Source organism: Melospiza melodia, chromosome 4 (assembly GCF_035770615.1).
Source record: "Melospiza melodia melodia isolate bMelMel2 chromosome 4, bMelMel2.pri, whole genome shotgun sequence".
NCBI lineage: Eukaryota > Metazoa > Chordata > Aves > Passeriformes > Passerellidae > Melospiza > Melospiza melodia.
Window position 1 is genome coordinate 13,728,842 of NC_086197.1, and position 17,771 is coordinate 13,746,612.

The 17,771-nt window shown below is 39.8% G+C and overlaps 1 protein-coding gene across 3 annotated transcripts in view; it reads right to left on the reverse strand.

Moving 5' to 3' along the window:
• The window catches only part of LRP6 (LDL receptor related protein 6), a 116,035-nt gene that overhangs the window by 47,656 nt on the left and 50,608 nt on the right, over window positions 1-17,771 (reverse strand). For 2 of the 3 annotated variants that reach the window (XM_063153961.1, XM_063153960.1), the window contains exons 4-7: window positions 12,672-12,868; window positions 11,722-11,853; window positions 2,682-3,078; window positions 2,009-2,180 (exon numbers count right to left, since the gene is read on the reverse strand). In XM_063153961.1, the coding sequence (XP_063010031.1) occupies window positions 2,009-2,180; window positions 2,682-3,078; window positions 11,722-11,853; window positions 12,672-12,868 (898 nt within the window). The remainder of the gene's footprint in view (window positions 1-2,008; window positions 2,181-2,681; window positions 3,079-11,721; window positions 11,854-12,671; window positions 12,869-17,771) is intronic. The other variant, XM_063153962.1, reaches the window with a different exon arrangement.

Here is a 17,771-nt window from a genome sequence, read left to right on the forward strand (position 1 = left end):
TAGTTCAGAGGCAATTTTATTTGCCACTAAACTGTAGTGGAATTCCCTTCCACAAACCTACCCAGTCTTCCTAGTAATGTGTAAGCTTTTAACATCTACAATCATTTCCACAAGTTACAACATCAGCTTTTGCTTGTTCTGCACCCACCACCTAAAATTAGTTACAAGGACCAACATCTTCCGTCAAAAAAAAGTGTCTGTATGGGAAGTGTTGGCCACCTTATGCAAAATTTTATATATCTGTGTCACATATGCCTAAATGAACACCTTCAGGAATCAAAAAATACAAACCCACAACCTCAAACAAAACCAAAATCACCAAAGAAAAACTGTGGGAGAACTTTTTCTCTGTTGCTTTAAAAGTTTTAGCCCAACTGTTTCAAGATTTACTGCAAGTTGATAAGAGTTAACTTTTTATAAAAAGCAGCAGCGGTAATACAACTAACACTTGGAGACTCATAGGAAAAAATAACTAGTAATTCTGAAATCTTAGAGTGATAAATCTTTTCTGGTGCCCTGCAGAGATGGTACATGACAACCTGGAACAAACTCATTTTATTGGCTTACACTGATTTAAGAACAATGAAATGGAAATTGTCCCAAAAAACCTTTGTGCCAAATCAGATATCTTCTGTCCTGCCACAGACACTGTAATGTTGACATAAACATTCTATGATGTGTTCTAGCCAGTTTGACAGAATTGCAGCAGTGAGCTCATGCCTGATCTAGATGAAAATTTCTGCCACAAACTGATCCAGCACTGAATAGCATCATTATTAATGAATAAGGAATCTCAGTGTTCTGGCAAACATGAGGGTGAAGAATGCCTAACTTTCCTTTTGCAAAACACAGTCAAGGCTGAGACAGTATCAGGGCTGAAGTGCTCAATAAATAAATCTCTACACATCCCTCAGACTATTTTCTCCTCTTTTCACAGAGTTGGTGTAATATTGGGTGAATTACAGACTATAAATCTTGTTTTCAGGACAAAGAAAACTCTGCTCCCTCAGGCTCTCTCAGGGAGTGCTTCAACGCAACTCACCTTGCAGGACTGGAGTTACTTTGGCTCTAAAGGAGAACTAACAGTTGTGTGACCTTCCAGCACATGACTGTGACTTCACCTTGACTTATTTGTAGTTATAAATGAGTAAAAACAACTTTGTAAGTCTAGAAAAAGAAATGATTGTGCCAAATATGATAAGTGTTAAAAGTTATTTGCAAACAATTAGGAATCAACAAGGAAACTAATTCCGTAAGGAAGGCAAATCTACCAGGATATAGCACAGGCAGACCTGAGCACCAGGTAGCAGTCAGGTCTTCCACTTCCAACAAAAGCTTTTGACAACAAATTGATCAAATGCTAAACAATACCATTTTCTCAAAGACTAACAGATAATAAATGCCAAATTTGTTTCGTAACTGTTACACAACAAAAATAAATGCAAGACTTTCAATGTGGGAGAGAAGAAAAAAGTGTCCTTTTTTTTTAAATCAAGTTTCAATTGGACATGTAAGAAAATAGGAAACTCTATGCTCTTGCTGAAACTCTAATTAAACAAGGGAGATGCAAAGTATAAAGGATTTCTGGAAGTATAAATAAGTGCATGTGAAAAAAGATTTATTTCTTTAAAATATATTTTACTAGGCTCTAAATTGAGCAGTGCAAAGACTGAAAGATGATTTTTTTTTAAAACTACATACATTAATCCCAGTAAAAAGCTTTTCCCCCCAATGACCTAAGAATTTGCTTATCTAACAAGTCCTTATCACACATTCTTACAAAGACAGCTCTACTACAGGGATATAATTTCTATTTTACACACAAAAAAATGAGGGAAGAATAGCAAGTAACTTGCACAAAGGCTGAGAAGAACAGAGTTGTTTCTAAAAGCACAACTCAAACACCATCCCATCACCCTTTTCAGCTGTATCAGAATATGAACACCTAGAAAAGCAAAACTACATTCTATAACTTCATGGAATAAAAAATGCAGGTACAGTTACAAACCTCTATTTTGTCTGTTTTGGCATCTCCCCAGTATATTTTGCTTTCTGCATAATCCAGTGCCAACCCATTTGGCCAGCCAAGCGAGGTGTTCACCAGCACAATTCTGTCTGAGCCATCCAATGCTGCCCTCTCAATCTTTGGGATTTCTCCCCAGTCAGTCCAGTACATGTACCTGCAAAGGAAACAAACCTCATTAATCCAAACCTCCAATATTCTTATAGCATCTTCTGGACTACTCTTCCCCAAAACCACACAGCCTGCAAAAAGCTACATCCCTAAACTAAAAGTATTTCCTTACCTAGGTAAGAATGCCCAAACCATTCAGAAAGAATTGGCATGCAAACATACAAAATTCCGGTACCAGTCTGCTCAGCAAGACAATATAACCAGGGCTATTAGCTAGAATAAACAAGCTGATTCACTCAGTCCACAAAAATATTTTTAAAAATCATAAAATATAGACACATAAGGTGACTACCCACATGGTCAAAACAGAGCAGCAGTGCTTGTGCCTCAGAGATTCCCATTATTTTCATTTGGAAAGCTCAGAAGTTTATCACTACATAGATAGAGAAACTATGTAGATAGTTTACCACTATCTAGATAGAAGCAGACAGAGATATCTTCTTTGCATGACAAATATGTTAAAAAATGCTCCCAAACAGCTCCTCACCCAACCATGGGATCCAGCACAATGGCTCTGGGTTCTTCCAGGTCCTCTGATATCAAGATTTTCCTCATGGTGCCGTTGAGCCTGGTGACCTCGATGCGGTCCGTGCCCGTGTCCGTCCAGTAGAGGTTGCGCGCCACCCAGTCCACGGCGATGCCGTCGGGGTGCGCGATCTGCGCCGTCACCACGAACTGGCTGCCCGAGCCGTCCAGGAAGGAGCGGCGGATGGCTCTCACTTCGTCGTCTGTCCAGTAGATGTACCCTTCCAGAGGGTCAAAGTCGATGGCGATGGCGTGGCGGATGTCCTCCAGCGGCAGCACGATGTCCGTGAAATCCGGCGTGTCCAAGGAAATGCGCCTCAGGTCCGTCCGGCGGGCCAGGAGCAGCAGCGCGGTGGCACCTGCAGGAACAGGACAAACACCTTGGAAACATTCCTGGAAACAGAGAACCTGAGTCTGTTCTTTCCCAACAACATGGTCTAGCTACCTTGATTTCACAGTGTTAAAAATCATGGATTTCTGTGGTTGAGCTGACCCCCGAGGTATTAGAAAGTTTTTTTTTCCCAGCTCCATTACCACTGAAGAAGTTGAGATTTGTTTGTTCTGTTTTTCAAGGTTGTTTATTTTTTCTTATCTATTACATTCCTTCTCTGACCTGCTGAGATCTGTCTGGCAGGTTGGGTTGTGGCACAGTGACTGCCCTTGGGGTGGTGACAACTTTTTATACTACAAACTATGAGTACTTTATTTACAATAATTTTCTAATACCTATCGTTAGACAGTCTGTCTCTACCCTAAACCAATCAAACAGTGTCACCATCCCAGCAGAAGATGGAGGACAAGAAGAAGGGAAGGACAGAACATGCCCAGACTCCTCCATCTTGCCTCTTGAATCCCCATAATTCTACTTTTCCACCCTGTGACAAATTAACTACCATTCTACTCAAACTCTTGTGGCTTGTAAATCTTCACACAAAGTTGTTGATTGTTTCCATGGGCCAAAATGGAAGGCGCGGGTGTTTTTGACTCCGTGCCAGGGTCTCGAATCACCCAGGGCAGCCAGAGGAATGTCCTGGGTCCCGACAGTTAGAAACTGTTGTAAAATAGTTGACAGATCCTTAAGCATGTACTGTTAGTTTGGTTGTTGTATTGTAAAAGGGGTTAAAAGAGTAATACACCTCAATAAAGTGCACCATGCCCCAGGTGAAACCAGCCAGCCTGGAGAGAACTGTAATGGGCCAATCAAGGCCTTAAACCTTCATGCAAATGAAGGATCCAAAAAGAAACCAATCCAAAGGGACAAAAACCAAGATTAAAAGGGGATTCTGAGCCACTGAATCTGTGCCACATCGGGGACATCCCCAGCGCTGGTGTTGGTTGCGGCATCCTCGACGGGAATGCTCCTGCTCGGTCCACGGACCCCCTTGCTTTAGGCCTTTCTTTTTTTTTTTTTTTTTTTTAATAAAAGCTGAAACCACTTTACTACCAGGAGCCTGCTCTTGTTTTTATCAACAGGACCTAACCAAACTGCTGGGTACCAGCAGAGAATTCCACTCCAAATGTGAAGCTGCTTATAATGTCTCTATTTATTCTTCAGAACAAGTCAGATGTGTTTACAGAGAAAACTCAGTGGTCCTTTCCCAGAACGTATCATGTTGCTCATATTCTCCATCCATATCATTACCTCCAAATTACTGAAATAGATATGCAGCAACTATGCTGCTATTTCATGCAAATCAACAGATGGCCTGCAACCTCTTAGATGAGAAATTAATTATTTACTGTTTGGTGCTATTAGTGAGAGGACACCCATGACAAACAAGCTGTATGTTTCAACAATGCCTGATAAATGGAAAAATTGTAACAGAACACCATGAGTAAACCTCTTTTGAGAAACTCTACTTGGAGGAGTCAGATTTGGGAACAGACCACTGTGCAATGACCATGCAGAGCAGGAGGGCTGTCACCTTCTCCCACATTTGCTAAGAACAAGCTTATTGAAGACATGAAGATAAATAACAGTGTCTTATAAAATACTTTTGAGCCAAAGCACACAAAAGCCTTGCCGGCTTTTGGGTCAAAAGTCAGAATCACAATAAATAACTAAGATCAGCTTGCACTGCAGAAAATGCTTTCACACAGGCAACTCAGCATGTTTAATGGTACTATCAATGACAGTTGCCCTTATTGTGTAATCTAGTTCATTTTCATTTAATTTTCTATTCTATGTCCCCAGTTTTCAAGGTAATGAAGGATAAACAAGCACCACACCCCATTCCAATTAAACTGGCTTATCAGTTTGGAGTCTTAGGGAGATAAGAGCAGCTCAGGCCCGAGGGAAGCCTGAGCTAAGGTGAAAAATGCATGTATAATTGCAGGGAAAGTGTGGTGCAATGGCTCTCCTCAAAGAGTGAGAGGACAGGCTTTGGCAGGGACTGATGGAGGATGAGGGGGAGGGTGGAGAAGGCTTAGGAAAACAAATGCATGAACATGCAGTGAAAATGAGCAATTGCCAAGCCACATTGTGCCCATGTCTCGATTTTGGTGTGTAAGAGGTATAAATAAGAGCTAGAAAACTGAAAAAGCTAAAACTGAAGGAAGTTGGTGATGAAAGAAGAATTTTGGTACCTTATGCCAAATTTGTTTTTTTTTAAAGACAGTAATTGATGTCGGTGCTAGCTGAAACCTCACTGCATGCTAAACCTTGGAAAGATGCCAAAGCAGCCACTGCTTCATTTACAGCAAGTTTTAGGTGTTAAAAAACTCTAACACACTTCCACAGTGCTGCGGGAAACAGAATCTTTCAACAACTGAAGTTGAGGATATTATTACAAGTCTTTCTGATTGGTAAGTCAGAAAGAGTCTTTCAGAATGGACTAAGATCAGCTTTGGGATCCTCTGCCCTAAAACACCTTGTGTTCAGAAATACATGCACACAGTGCTAAACTGTTCTTCTAGTGAGTAAATCCTATGCATTAATTAATCAGGAGGGGAGAAACCTGCAATTACATGCCTATGTATCCTTCAGAATACTGTAAAGCATGAGACACAGCCAATGGGAAAAGGGCCTGTTAGAGAGGTTCGTGGGGGTTTTTTTTATAATTACAGAAGCAATTAATCTTGACACAGCAGTCTCTATGTGTATCTATATTTGCTGCTACTATGTACAACAAAAAATTCAGCACTGAGATTCAAGCAGACAGGTGCATTATGTTCATAGAAAGTCTTAGTACATCACTAATCCCTACAATTTAAGTTCAAGGAAGAAAGAAACCCCTACTACATTTTCTTAGCAACTTCACAGTCATTTATCCAACATAAATGGATTAAACATGATAATGACAAACATATTAAAAACACCAAACAATTATATCTTTTGTGCATTATGAAGTAAACCTAAGGTTGAGCAAATGCCCTAACCTCAGAGTTCAAAAAATATATATATTATCTACCATATACAGCAATAGTGTAAAGCATAATTTAAAAATAATTTGTGTGTCTTGGCTGAAGTTGACAGTCATTTCAAAGAACCAATGCCAGGTTTCCAGAAAGGCTCAGTTCAGTATAACCATACCCTTGCTCAAACTCACCCTTAAAATTGACCAATTGACCTTCCCATTCTTCCCAAAGACAACACATTTCAACAGCTTCAGTATCCTGTTTTCAGCCTGCAACCCTGTTGTTTAGTCAAACAACCCATGTGTTTAACTTTAATTCAGCACTGGGAAATGAGTGGCTTTCAGCTACCCCGTGCTGGACTCTGGAACCCCGAGCTAAGAATTTCATGCTTCTTATCTGGTGGCTTTGCCAGCATTCCAATCCCTCCATCAAACACCAGCCCTGAGCCCTCCAACCAGGCAATAAAAAGTTGAAAGCTTGCTTCAGAGCTATTACCCAAACATTTGCAAGCCAACACCTCAGCTGCTTAGTTAGATCAGCAGCCATTCAGCTCAGGAAAAAGAAACCAGCAGCAGAGAAGCATCACACCTCCAGGCAGGCTGAGGGAAAGATGGCTCTGAATAGCTCCAGGCTCGTCCTGACAATAGCAAGGGCTGGGAGTATTTATAGACTGATCCCATTACCGCCTTGAGAACAGGCAGGGAACAGAACCCCAGGTGGTCTCAGAAGTGTGGCCAACCCCAGCTGTGCAAACTTTACCTGCCTGGGCACTGATCACCACTCAGAAGATGCTTGAGGTACTCAAGGGTATCAGGACATGACAAAACCAATCAATTTTGTTCACTTCTACTCAAAAGATCAGTTATGAAGCAGAAACTAAAATAACAGCAGGATCTCCAGACCTCTTGCCTTGCCTAAGAAAAATCAAGCCTCTAATAATGAGCATGAGGGAGAGAATATCACGAGTATAGAATCGTATTTCAAAAAAAGAAAAAGACAATACAGGTTGCATGCAAGCATAACTTTATTTTTGGCTTAAAAAAAAAAAATTTATCAGCACTTATTAGGGGAACTGGAACAAGTCACAAACATATAAAACTTCTCAAACCTCAGCTGGCTCGGATGCTTTCAAAGGGCACATGGAGGCTGCAGCCAGAACTCTGATCTCACACACATATGCAGACCTGAGGCAGTTTTCCCTCTGTTTCTAAACCATTCAACTTGTGGACTATGCTCAGGATTCTTTTCAGCAGTGCCTCAAGTCACAGGATATTCAAGAGAGTTAGCAATTTTTTGAAAGCCAAGTCCCTTACTTGTCTAAATATGGACATATAAGCCTTACTACTCCAGACTCTTAGTTTTGAGAGCTTTAGCCTACTTTTATTAAGCACTTTGAAAGCTGGGATTACAAGCTCACGGACGGTGCATTACATTAGTACTGGAACTAATGCTTGCCTCAAAAATTCACTATTAAAATTCTAAATAATTTAAATCTGTGTGCTAGCTGAAGTCAAGAGAAGGGGGAGAAAGGGGGAATCAGAGCAAGCACGAAGATACATGCAATGGCAGAGCTTTAAGTCCAATGCCCTTCTAACCTTTATAATTAATTACATCTTCTCAATGATATACAGGCCTCAGTCATTTGTAAGTTATTGAACTTTAAAACCATCAGTGGTTGCTGAGCTACACAGACACATGCTCAGGAATGCATACAAAAGAAATGCTAGACCTAAGACATGTATAATGCATTCCCTGTATCTGAGAAATCACGATTTTTAATACATCCCAAATAGAATTGCTTCACATTTGACCAAAACATTTAATTCCTAGATTTCTCCCCTAGTTTCACAATAGTGACTAGTTTTGAAGTCACTATTGTGAAAGAGTCCCTGATACAACAATACAAACTAGAGTCTTTCATGTAAGCTCAACCTTAAAACTACAAAGTCAAAAGAACACGCATCTGCAATTAATTATATATTTCTTCTTTCCTCTAAAAGAAATTAAATAATGATAGTGTGAAACTAACATATTGATCTGTGCTGACAAATTGGGATCCTGGCTATTCCTGACAAAGCAAATTAGGCAGTGGACTGCCCTAAATTGCAAAACAAAGTGCAAAATTCTGCTTCCTGCCTCCAGGCATATCAGGGAAATAGAATGTGAGTATCTATGGGGAAAAATAAAGATTCTTTTCCTGGAAGAGAACAGAATGGCCAAAGCAAGGCTGAAACTGAAGTGTGCGGCACTGCTTTTTCTTTGTGAGTCAACTCACACCTCCTTGCTCAGCTGAAGTTGCCACTGGTTTTCTCAGTTTAAACCACATTTCACTGTTGGCAGAAGCAACTGCAGGACACAAATCAAACTCCTTACGGGCAAAGACAGAAGCTGAGCACCTGGACAGAGAGATCTTCAGGCACCAGTAAGAATCTAACTCCAATGACAAACTCATTTATATAGGAAAATTCAGGTTTGTCTTACAACTGTCAAAAGATCATTTGAATGTAGCACTGCCAAACTCAGAACAGCAGAACACACAATACTGAAAAGGAAACTGCAGTATGTTGTGCAGAAGAACAATACATTACCAAGAATATGACACAAGGTGGTAAAAGCTCTCTGGCAGAAGCCCCAAGTCCTGTCTGGGTGCTCAGAAAGGACTCTTTGCTTCACATGTCACTGAGAGAGGACTATCTGGCCATGAAATAACTTACTTGGCTCTCTTTTGCTTGAGGGACAGGGATTTACAAACTTTCACCTAGGGAATGGGGGAGCTAAAACCTCACTAGAAGCCCACATCTCAGTATACTTTATTGTTTTGATTTGTGTTATCAGGTATTAGAAAAATAGTTTTATTCTAAGGTATCACCCCCCTTCCTGAAACACTGTGGAGAAATCTTTCAAAATTGGAATGTGTGTGTTATTGTATTCACAGATCTTACCAGAAATAGTAAAACTCCTCGAAGGTATGATTAAAAAAACCCTATAAAAATAGAGAAACTAGCACTGGGAGAAAGGCAAGGGAGGAAAAGATTTCCTATAAACCAAGATTATTCAAAAACGCTAGGTTGTCATGGAAACTGCTCAGGGAGGTCAGCCAGCCTCACCTTTGGCTGCCAGCATCATCTGTCAATGCCAAAGCACTGCAAACACCACAAACACACACTCAAAATTCACCCATCAGAATCCCTCCAGCACAGCCCAGTATTCTCCACAGCACAGCATGAACTAAAGCTCTCTCCTCAAAGAGGCTCATTTCACCATGAAACAATTTGGATTAGGAACCAGGTTGATTTTAGTCTGCTGCTATAAGACAAAACCATCTTAAAGAAGAGAAACTCAGCCTAATTTTTCACCTTTCTTCACTTCTCAGTCACCAGTCTCTCCCATGGTCATGTACACATTCTAATTGCAAATGGGGGTTTAATCAGCACTGCAGCATTACAGATGTACACTGAAACTATCTGAAGTAAAAAATGTTCAGTTCTCAGGGTTCTACTCTAATTTCACAGCAGATATAGAGAACAGGTAAGTACAAGGGGAAAAAAGCAGCCCAAGAAATTAGAAACAATCCCCCACCACTGCACACCTGAAAATGAGAAAACAAATTTATGTCCCAGGGGTCCTGGAGGAGCCTAAGAAAGGAAATCCTCACAGAGACAAGTCCAGATTTACATCCTGAACTCTGATCTATGGCTACTCTGGCTCTGTTCACTTGCCACACTCTCCTCCCTCCCCCAAATAAATAATTGCAGCCTTTGCACCTACAGGAAGGAGTTCCAGGGGATCTGTGCCTGGAAAAGCTCTGGAAAGTTGTAGGTCACTCACAAAAGCCCTAAGTATGCTTAGGGATCTGCACTTCCCTTCAGGGAGAGAGGAGTGAAAAACAATCACTGTTTTGGGGCATGCTCAGCTCTTAATGCTGAACTTCTTGCATGAGTATGTCAGAAATTAGCTCTGCACAGGATCAAAGCTGCACAAAACCAGTGGACCTGATGAATAATTTGAGTAGGTTGTTTCATCTGGGCTATGTGCTGTCTCCTTTCTAAGACCAAGTTAAATAAACAGACTCAATTTTCTCCTCTCTTCCCACTCTTTTTTTCCTGAAAAGGCAGAGGCAGAATGTGCCCAAAAGATAAAGTAGCAGAATGGTTTAAAATGCAACATGATATTGACAAGCAGAAGAGAAATGTTCCTGAATAAATTTTTTTGCATACAACTGGACAAAATACTGTAGCAACTTGGTTAACAATATTTCTAGTACAGTGGGGCTTATATTCTGTAAATTAAATACATGGCTGACTGGGAACAGAAAATTTGGCTTCTCACGTTCAGGGAGTGGGAGAAAAGAGCAACAGTTATAAATTCTGAGACATAAGAAATGGCTAAAAAAGTGAAATGATGATTCTGAATATATCTGCATGAAAAATCCTTTTAATAAGGTTCTGGGGTGGATTTTTAATACCATTCTTCTACTTACCCTTGGTAATTTACTTTGATACACTGGAATTTATCTGTGCATATCAAGTATTTTTGAAAAAGCACATGGATTTGTGTCACATTCTGACTGCATACAACCAACCCAGAGCAGTATTATTAAAGCTTCTTCTTACACCAAGGGAAATGGAAGAAAAACATCTTGTTTGTGTATTGGGAAATTCTTATAAACAATCCTGCCAGGCTAAATTGGGAGCTGCTTTTCACATAAAAGCAGCAATTTATTTTAACAAGGTTCACAGAGACACTCAAAAATAATCAGCAGAGAGCATGAAATAGCATGAAATTAAAGAAAACTCTGAACACAGCTGACAAACCTGAAATAATTTTTGAAATATAAAACTCCAATTAAAAAAATATTTCTGTATCCATTTTATTTGGCTTATTTACACTAAGCTCTGCTGTATCATTTCTTCCTCTATTTACTTCTGTCCTAGGGAGATGATCTGCATGAAAGATGGTTATTTATGATCCAGCTAATTATCTCCCAGTGTTAATTTTGAGCCTGTTAGTGTGCTACAGCAACCACAACACAACATCACAAGACCTACACTTAAAAAATATAACAATTTAAAATCATGTATATTAGCCCACAATGAGAAACTAAAAGCAGTTTTTGGTCAGAGCTTGCAGCTCTAAATCCTGATCATGTCTTGAGTTTTAGGGCTTTCAACACCTCTAAAAACATGTCATTTTCAGAGAGAGATGTCAGGTGTAAGTGTGTATAATAAATGGAAATCAGACTTAAAAAAAAATTAAAAAGGAGCTGTTGTACAATCTAATTAGCCAAATACTTCAGGATCTATGCCAGAAATATTTAAGAGACAACAGAGAATGTAGGTATCTTTTTCTCTAAGAAAAAGCAACAACAGAGCCCCCCAAAACTTGCAGGGAGTTAGTGACAAAGATAGAACTGCAACTTAAATTTGGTAACTGGAGGTAACCTGCCCTTCAATCACGAGAATTCTTCCTTTTTACAATGTAAAGGGCATTTTCCAATCACTTTTATCTGTACTGCAAAAGCATACACAGTTTCAGAATTTGCCACCCCTAACAGGCATCATTCACATAGTCCAGCTGGAAGAACCCCTTCCCTCCAAAAGCTACTTTGTGCTTAATCTACAGGATTTTTTAAAAACAAAGCCTACCATCTTTGCAGGTCTTTCCATTCTCAAGAAGTTTCACACCAGTGGGACATGCACACTGATAAGAGGGCTTGGTAGGAGACATCAAACACAAGTGGGAGCAGCCACCATTATTAGTTCCACATGGGTTTGTAGCTGTTAAACATAAATCACACAGATTAATGCTTCTGATAACGAATGACCTCATATCATGTGTTAAGACACAAATGGCATTTGAGTGATGGAATCAGTGGCAGCAACACAGATTAAAGGAGGAAATGATAAACACAGAACAAGTAAAAATTACTTCCAAGTGTTGAGTAGTGGGGTACTTATGGTACCAAAATGCACTGATGTTGAATATTTCCCTTCTTGGCAAAGTAGCACTTGGCTCTAAACAAGAACTTTGTTTCAGCTCTGCTCTTCTCATTTTTACAAACTCTTCAGCATACTGGTGCTGAATGTGTATATATATAAAAAAATGCAAATACAGTAAATTAACCCAATGGTTAAGACAGTGGTTGCTACACTAAAATATATACTTTATATATACTATATATATATATTTATATATACACTATACTAAGACAGTGGTTACTACACTACTACACTAGTCCTGCTTAATATCATCTGCCAAATTAACACTACTTTCCACTCAGGAACTACCTCTTAGAAAAATAAAAATATTGCGTTGCCTGAAGTTATGGTACAGGAAACAGAAAAATATGACAAGAGCATAAATGTGTTGGGCAGAAAAAAAAAAAGAAAGGGAGGAGTTTTCTTGCACTCAAAAATCCCTACAAAAAATGCAGAGAATATCTGGTTTCCCTTTGGATCTTTTACTATTCTCTGCACTGGAAAAATTGCATCATGACGTGGTTGAAGCCACCCAGCACCATCCAGAAAGACTAATTAAAGATTTTTGCAAATCAGTTCCAGATTGCAATTAAAAAAAGGACAGCAAGACAGCTTACCATTTGGCTGCCTCTTCTGGCTGAAGGCATGGATATCCATGGGGGAGAAGATGTTGGAATGGATCTCACGCAGGTCCTCCCCGGAGTACTTGCTGCAGGCCAAGATGGAATGAGTGTTCCAGTCCGTCCAGTACAACGTGTCCCCAAACAGTGTCAGAGCAAAGGGATGTGGAAGGGAGCCTTTAACCACTGCTTGCCTAATAGAGCACAGGAGAAAATGAATGTTCAAACACAATTCATGTGACAAGTTTTGCCTGAACAGAGCTTCTATGAAAAGAAGTTTGGGTATTGCTGATCGCAACATTGTATTTATTTATTTCTGGGAAACAAATATACTGCCCCTGCTTTGGGGAATGATATGAAGGAACAGCACAGGAATAGTATTTTCAGGCTGCCTAGTGGTGCTGAGAAGCCCAAGAGATGCTAACTGAAATCCTTACTGACATCTATTGGTCCTTTTTATCTCTTGAACAGCCCATGCCTGTAGGGCTCTCTGCCACCACATGAACACCAGCTGATTTGATGCAAGTCTGACTGCTACCTGCTGATACACCATGTCCACCAATTCCAGCCTCACCAGATTTCACACTGAGACAAAATGGTCAATTAGCTGTCCATCCATCTCTTCCAGCTCCTCTTTTCAACCATCAAAAAAATACTGTAAAGTCGTTTTTCACTCTAAAGAAATCCTTAAAGTTACTTCCATTATTATGATAATTATTAAGCTATTGTTTTCACTATAAGCAGTGCCATTCAACAGAGTTCTAGTGATTTTCTGCCATGGTAATGATATAATTTCTGAGCAAACTGGGTCACTGCCGCTCTCCAGGTTCACAAACAAAATTAAAGCATATACTCATATATTTTATGTATATATACAAAGACATGCTCATTAGCCATCACAAAAATGCAGCACAAACATTACTGAAGACAGTTTTTCCAGGTTCTTGTGATGTAGAAACTAATTATCTATACCTAAGATCCTCAGAACTGGAATTAAGTAGCTCAAGTCTTATTTTTACTTTATTCACAATCACAGAGAAGTTTAAGATGGAGAGGACTACAGAGGTCATCTGGACCAACACAAAGCATGACACCACACAAGTACCACTTACAGGAGTGCTTCTTCCCACCTCCTTTCTTCTTAACTGCCTAAGTGGAAGTGTGTTCCCACCTAGGCAAGGTCCTTCTGAACAGTGGGGGTCACCATCCCTTTCCGGGAATGTATGGATAATCATCCATACATTTACTGAGAAAACGCCATGACTTCTGGAAATAAGTCTAACTGAAGTGGTTTAACAGACGACAAAAATACTCTTATTTTCCAAATATTTGCTGTTAAAATGTAACAGAAGAGTATATTAAAGCAAGAAGATTGAAGGTGTCCTCTGAATACAAAGAAACTATAGTCATTACTGTCCTTTCACCTTAGCTTCTGGAAAAAGATGCATTATCATTAAAGCTTTTATTTTTTTTCCTATAGATTCCCTTGCTTATCACTCTAGTGTTCCAATTCTACATGAAATGAAATCTTCTATTTCTTGGTATTGTGCACTCAAAAGTAGGACATAGTATCTTTTCTTTCTTATCTCTGTCTGGAGTCAGGTATGTATTTGCTTCTAATTAAATGCACCAACTAAGCATCTTACAAAAGACCATTGTAACATAATTTAAAGCTGAAACCTGCCAGCCAAACAGTGAAGCCAGAATGACATAACACATTCTGGTAACAAGTATAAAGGCATTCTAAATCTGCAAAGAGTTTAACCAACCCTACTCCCAAACTCTAAATATCTTCAGATTTGAGTTTTATTTTAGAGCAGGCTAGGGGACTAAGTCTTTATGTATGACATATTGTACATTTGACAAATGACACCTACAGCATTTTGTTATATGAAACAGAAGCAAAGACCAAAACTCTCACTATAACCAAACCTGCACCAAAGGCAGCATTCCCATAATAAAGGAGCCACAGTTTCATGAAACATTCTGACTAACTTTAAAACAAAACTGACCAACCAAAAAAAAACCCAAAAAACACCGAGAAATTTTACATGGGATTTGTACCCACCAATAAATCTTTGAGTACAACAGCTGCTGTTAGACATACCTAACTTTCAGACAACCCTCTATTCATATGACAATGCATCAGGTGAACTGTGACCCTTATTCAAGCCAGCCCTTATCTGGAGAGATTCAGAATCCTTTCATTTGACTGTGCTGTCAGTCACAGTCTTGAAGCAATTACTGCTCAACTTGTATTATTTTTCTCAGCAGATATAAGGTTGCAATGCATGAAGATGGCTTTGGGTCCAAATACAAGTGTGTATTTCTTGCATCTCATTAAGATCACTATTACCAGGAACATGTACTCTGTAATCTTTGTTTCCAGCAAGCCAGTACAAGGTGATAGCTCACTTCCAACCAGCAAAACCAGCAGGGCTTTTTCCCAGGGCTTGAGTTGAGCTCAATGGGTCTCCACACCCTAATGAGGAGTGGGAAGAAGGGACTGGAGAGCCCAGCTATTAGAAAACAGGAAAAGGAAGAAGAGAGAGAGCAAGAAATGACCTTCTGATGGCTGCTGTGAGCAGCTGTGCTTTAGCACAACCTGCATGAGGAACTGTAGAGCTCTCTCTGCTTTTGATGAGCAAGATGAGGGGCTCCGACTTCTTCCTAGACCAATTATTTATTAAACACATCCAGGTGGATGAAGGTGGCCAGTGTCACCTGTAGCACTCAGCTGCTGCACAGTGCTGATGGGAGCATGTAAGAGCTGAAATGGGGGATGTGAGACTCCAGGAAGCTCTCCAAAATGCAGTTTATTACATCCAATGTGTCACAGCAGTCCAGGGTCATGGGTGACAGAGCTGTGCCCACAGCTGTCAGCTCCAGCTGCAGGCAGGCCTGGAGACCCTTTGGTTTTGGTTACAGTGCATTATATACTTTGCTGAGCATCTTAATACAGTAGAACCAATCTATATCTTAACTTTTATCTATAGCCTATCATAACTACTGTAATTACCATATTCATGTTACTATTCTCCAAACACTAAAAGTTAGTACATGACAGTTTAAGCTAGAAGTTGTTTTCCAGTTTTCTTGCAGTGGAAAATTCTGAGACCTTTTTTCTACTTGCAACTTTGCTAACTTGTTCACCTGTGCTATCTTTCTGCTTGGTAAAAATATCTTGCTTGTGGTGGGTTTATTCTTTGCGCTAAGTCATAAAATCTCCTTTCTAACTAACACACCCTTTGCTTCCTAGGTTATCCAGTAAGACTGGCTCAGCAATTCTTTTCTTCTATATCAAAACTTGCTTCCATCTCTATTCCTTCTTCAGATTCTACATTCAAAAATATTTCTGCTAAGCATACATATCTGTGAGACTTTCTGGTCAAATTTTCATCGTTCCCAACATAAGCAGGTGCCTCCCACCTCCAGGGTGGTTCACAAGCACCCACACAGGGTTGGGGAGCAGAGAGGTCTCCCCATTCCTGGCCCTGATGGGTTCCAGGTATAGCCCTGCAGGTGCAGCTGGGCTGATGGGGACTGACAGCTCCTTGCCAGGCTTCACTGCAACAAGTGACAGGACAGCAAAAGGCTCTCCACCCTCTTATCCTCCATCAAGCTCCTTGGATTCCTCAGACTGCTGCACTTGTGTCATTAGGCTTGTTTAAAAGAGACGCCAGAGACAATGGGAAAGTGGGAGCTGGGGGTAAGGAGCAATGGTATTCCTTCAGGAGACATCTCCAGGGCCTCAGCAAGATGCAAATTGGATCTAAATTAGATGGAACCAAGTACACACAAACTTTAATAATCTCTGCACCAGACATATAATCACATAAATTTGCTTTAAAAATCTGGATGGCGATTGGCATTTAAAAGGCCAACATCTCTGTTGAGTTGGCTGGGAAGAAAATGTGTAAAGGGACAGCAGAGAAGGAAGGTGAGGAGAGAAACAGAGAGAAAAGATGCAAATTCCAGAGAAATTAAATTCACTCTGTGTTGAATATCATGATTTCCCAAATACAACTATTTATCATCACAGTAATCAGAGATGCCATTACAATAAATATTTGCTATGGTAGAGTTTTCTACTGTCTGGAGAAAATATAGAGTTGATTTAAAAATATTCACCTTTGTTCTATTTTTATTCTGTAAAGAGTCCTGTGAAACACTTGGTGAAGATAAAGGAAACAAGCAATAAACAAGTTAAAGTGGGAATTACAAAAGGAGCTCAGAAAGTGAGAAGTGGAAATCTTAGCAAGTGGCCAAAGCACTCAGAGCATGAATCAGATGAAGCAGGATGAAAGATTAGGATGCACCCATAAAATACCACACCAGGGATGCCACAGGAGGGCAGGGAGCTCTGGTTCCCTCAGCTCACAGGATCTCCTCTCCTGCCAACCTGACAAAAACATTTGCAACACAAACTCAGAAAAGTAATGCATTTTTATGTATTTTTATCATGGATGCTTGTCCAAATCTTCCTATCAGAAGAAAAGCATACTTTTAATTAAAAAGTAAGCAAGAAACATGATTTGTGGGATATAATGCTCCCTTTTTCAGACTCAAGTGTTTTTGTCTTTTGCCACTTCTTTAAGCCACAATTGCCATGTGTTTCTAGAAAGAATATATAACAAACAGGTCTAACCATGACATTTCAAATCCCACCTGCAATGAAAGTCTGGAAAAGTCAATCAGAAATCAAATTATAGTTGAGAAAGGAGGTCATTCTGTGGGTCACTTTTCAGGCAAACAGATGCTTTGAAGCTCCAATTTCTAGCATTTTTGTTTTCAGAAGTACCTTGGGGAAGAACCAAGAAATTCAACCTAGCTCTATGTCCAAATAATCTAATTAATTCTGTTTATGCAGGATTCTCTAGCAGTTTTAATTAGGGCATTATTTGGCTTCTGCACTGGCCTGTGTTGGTGAGGCATTGAAACAGGCTTCTCACCACTGACTGGTTCTTCATTGCTTGAAGGTGTTAAGCAATTTCATCACCCAGAAATATACAGAAAGACATGAACAGAACATGAGATTTTATACCTTGTACATAATGTCATGTACTGTACACATTATAGGCAAATAAGGAAAAAATC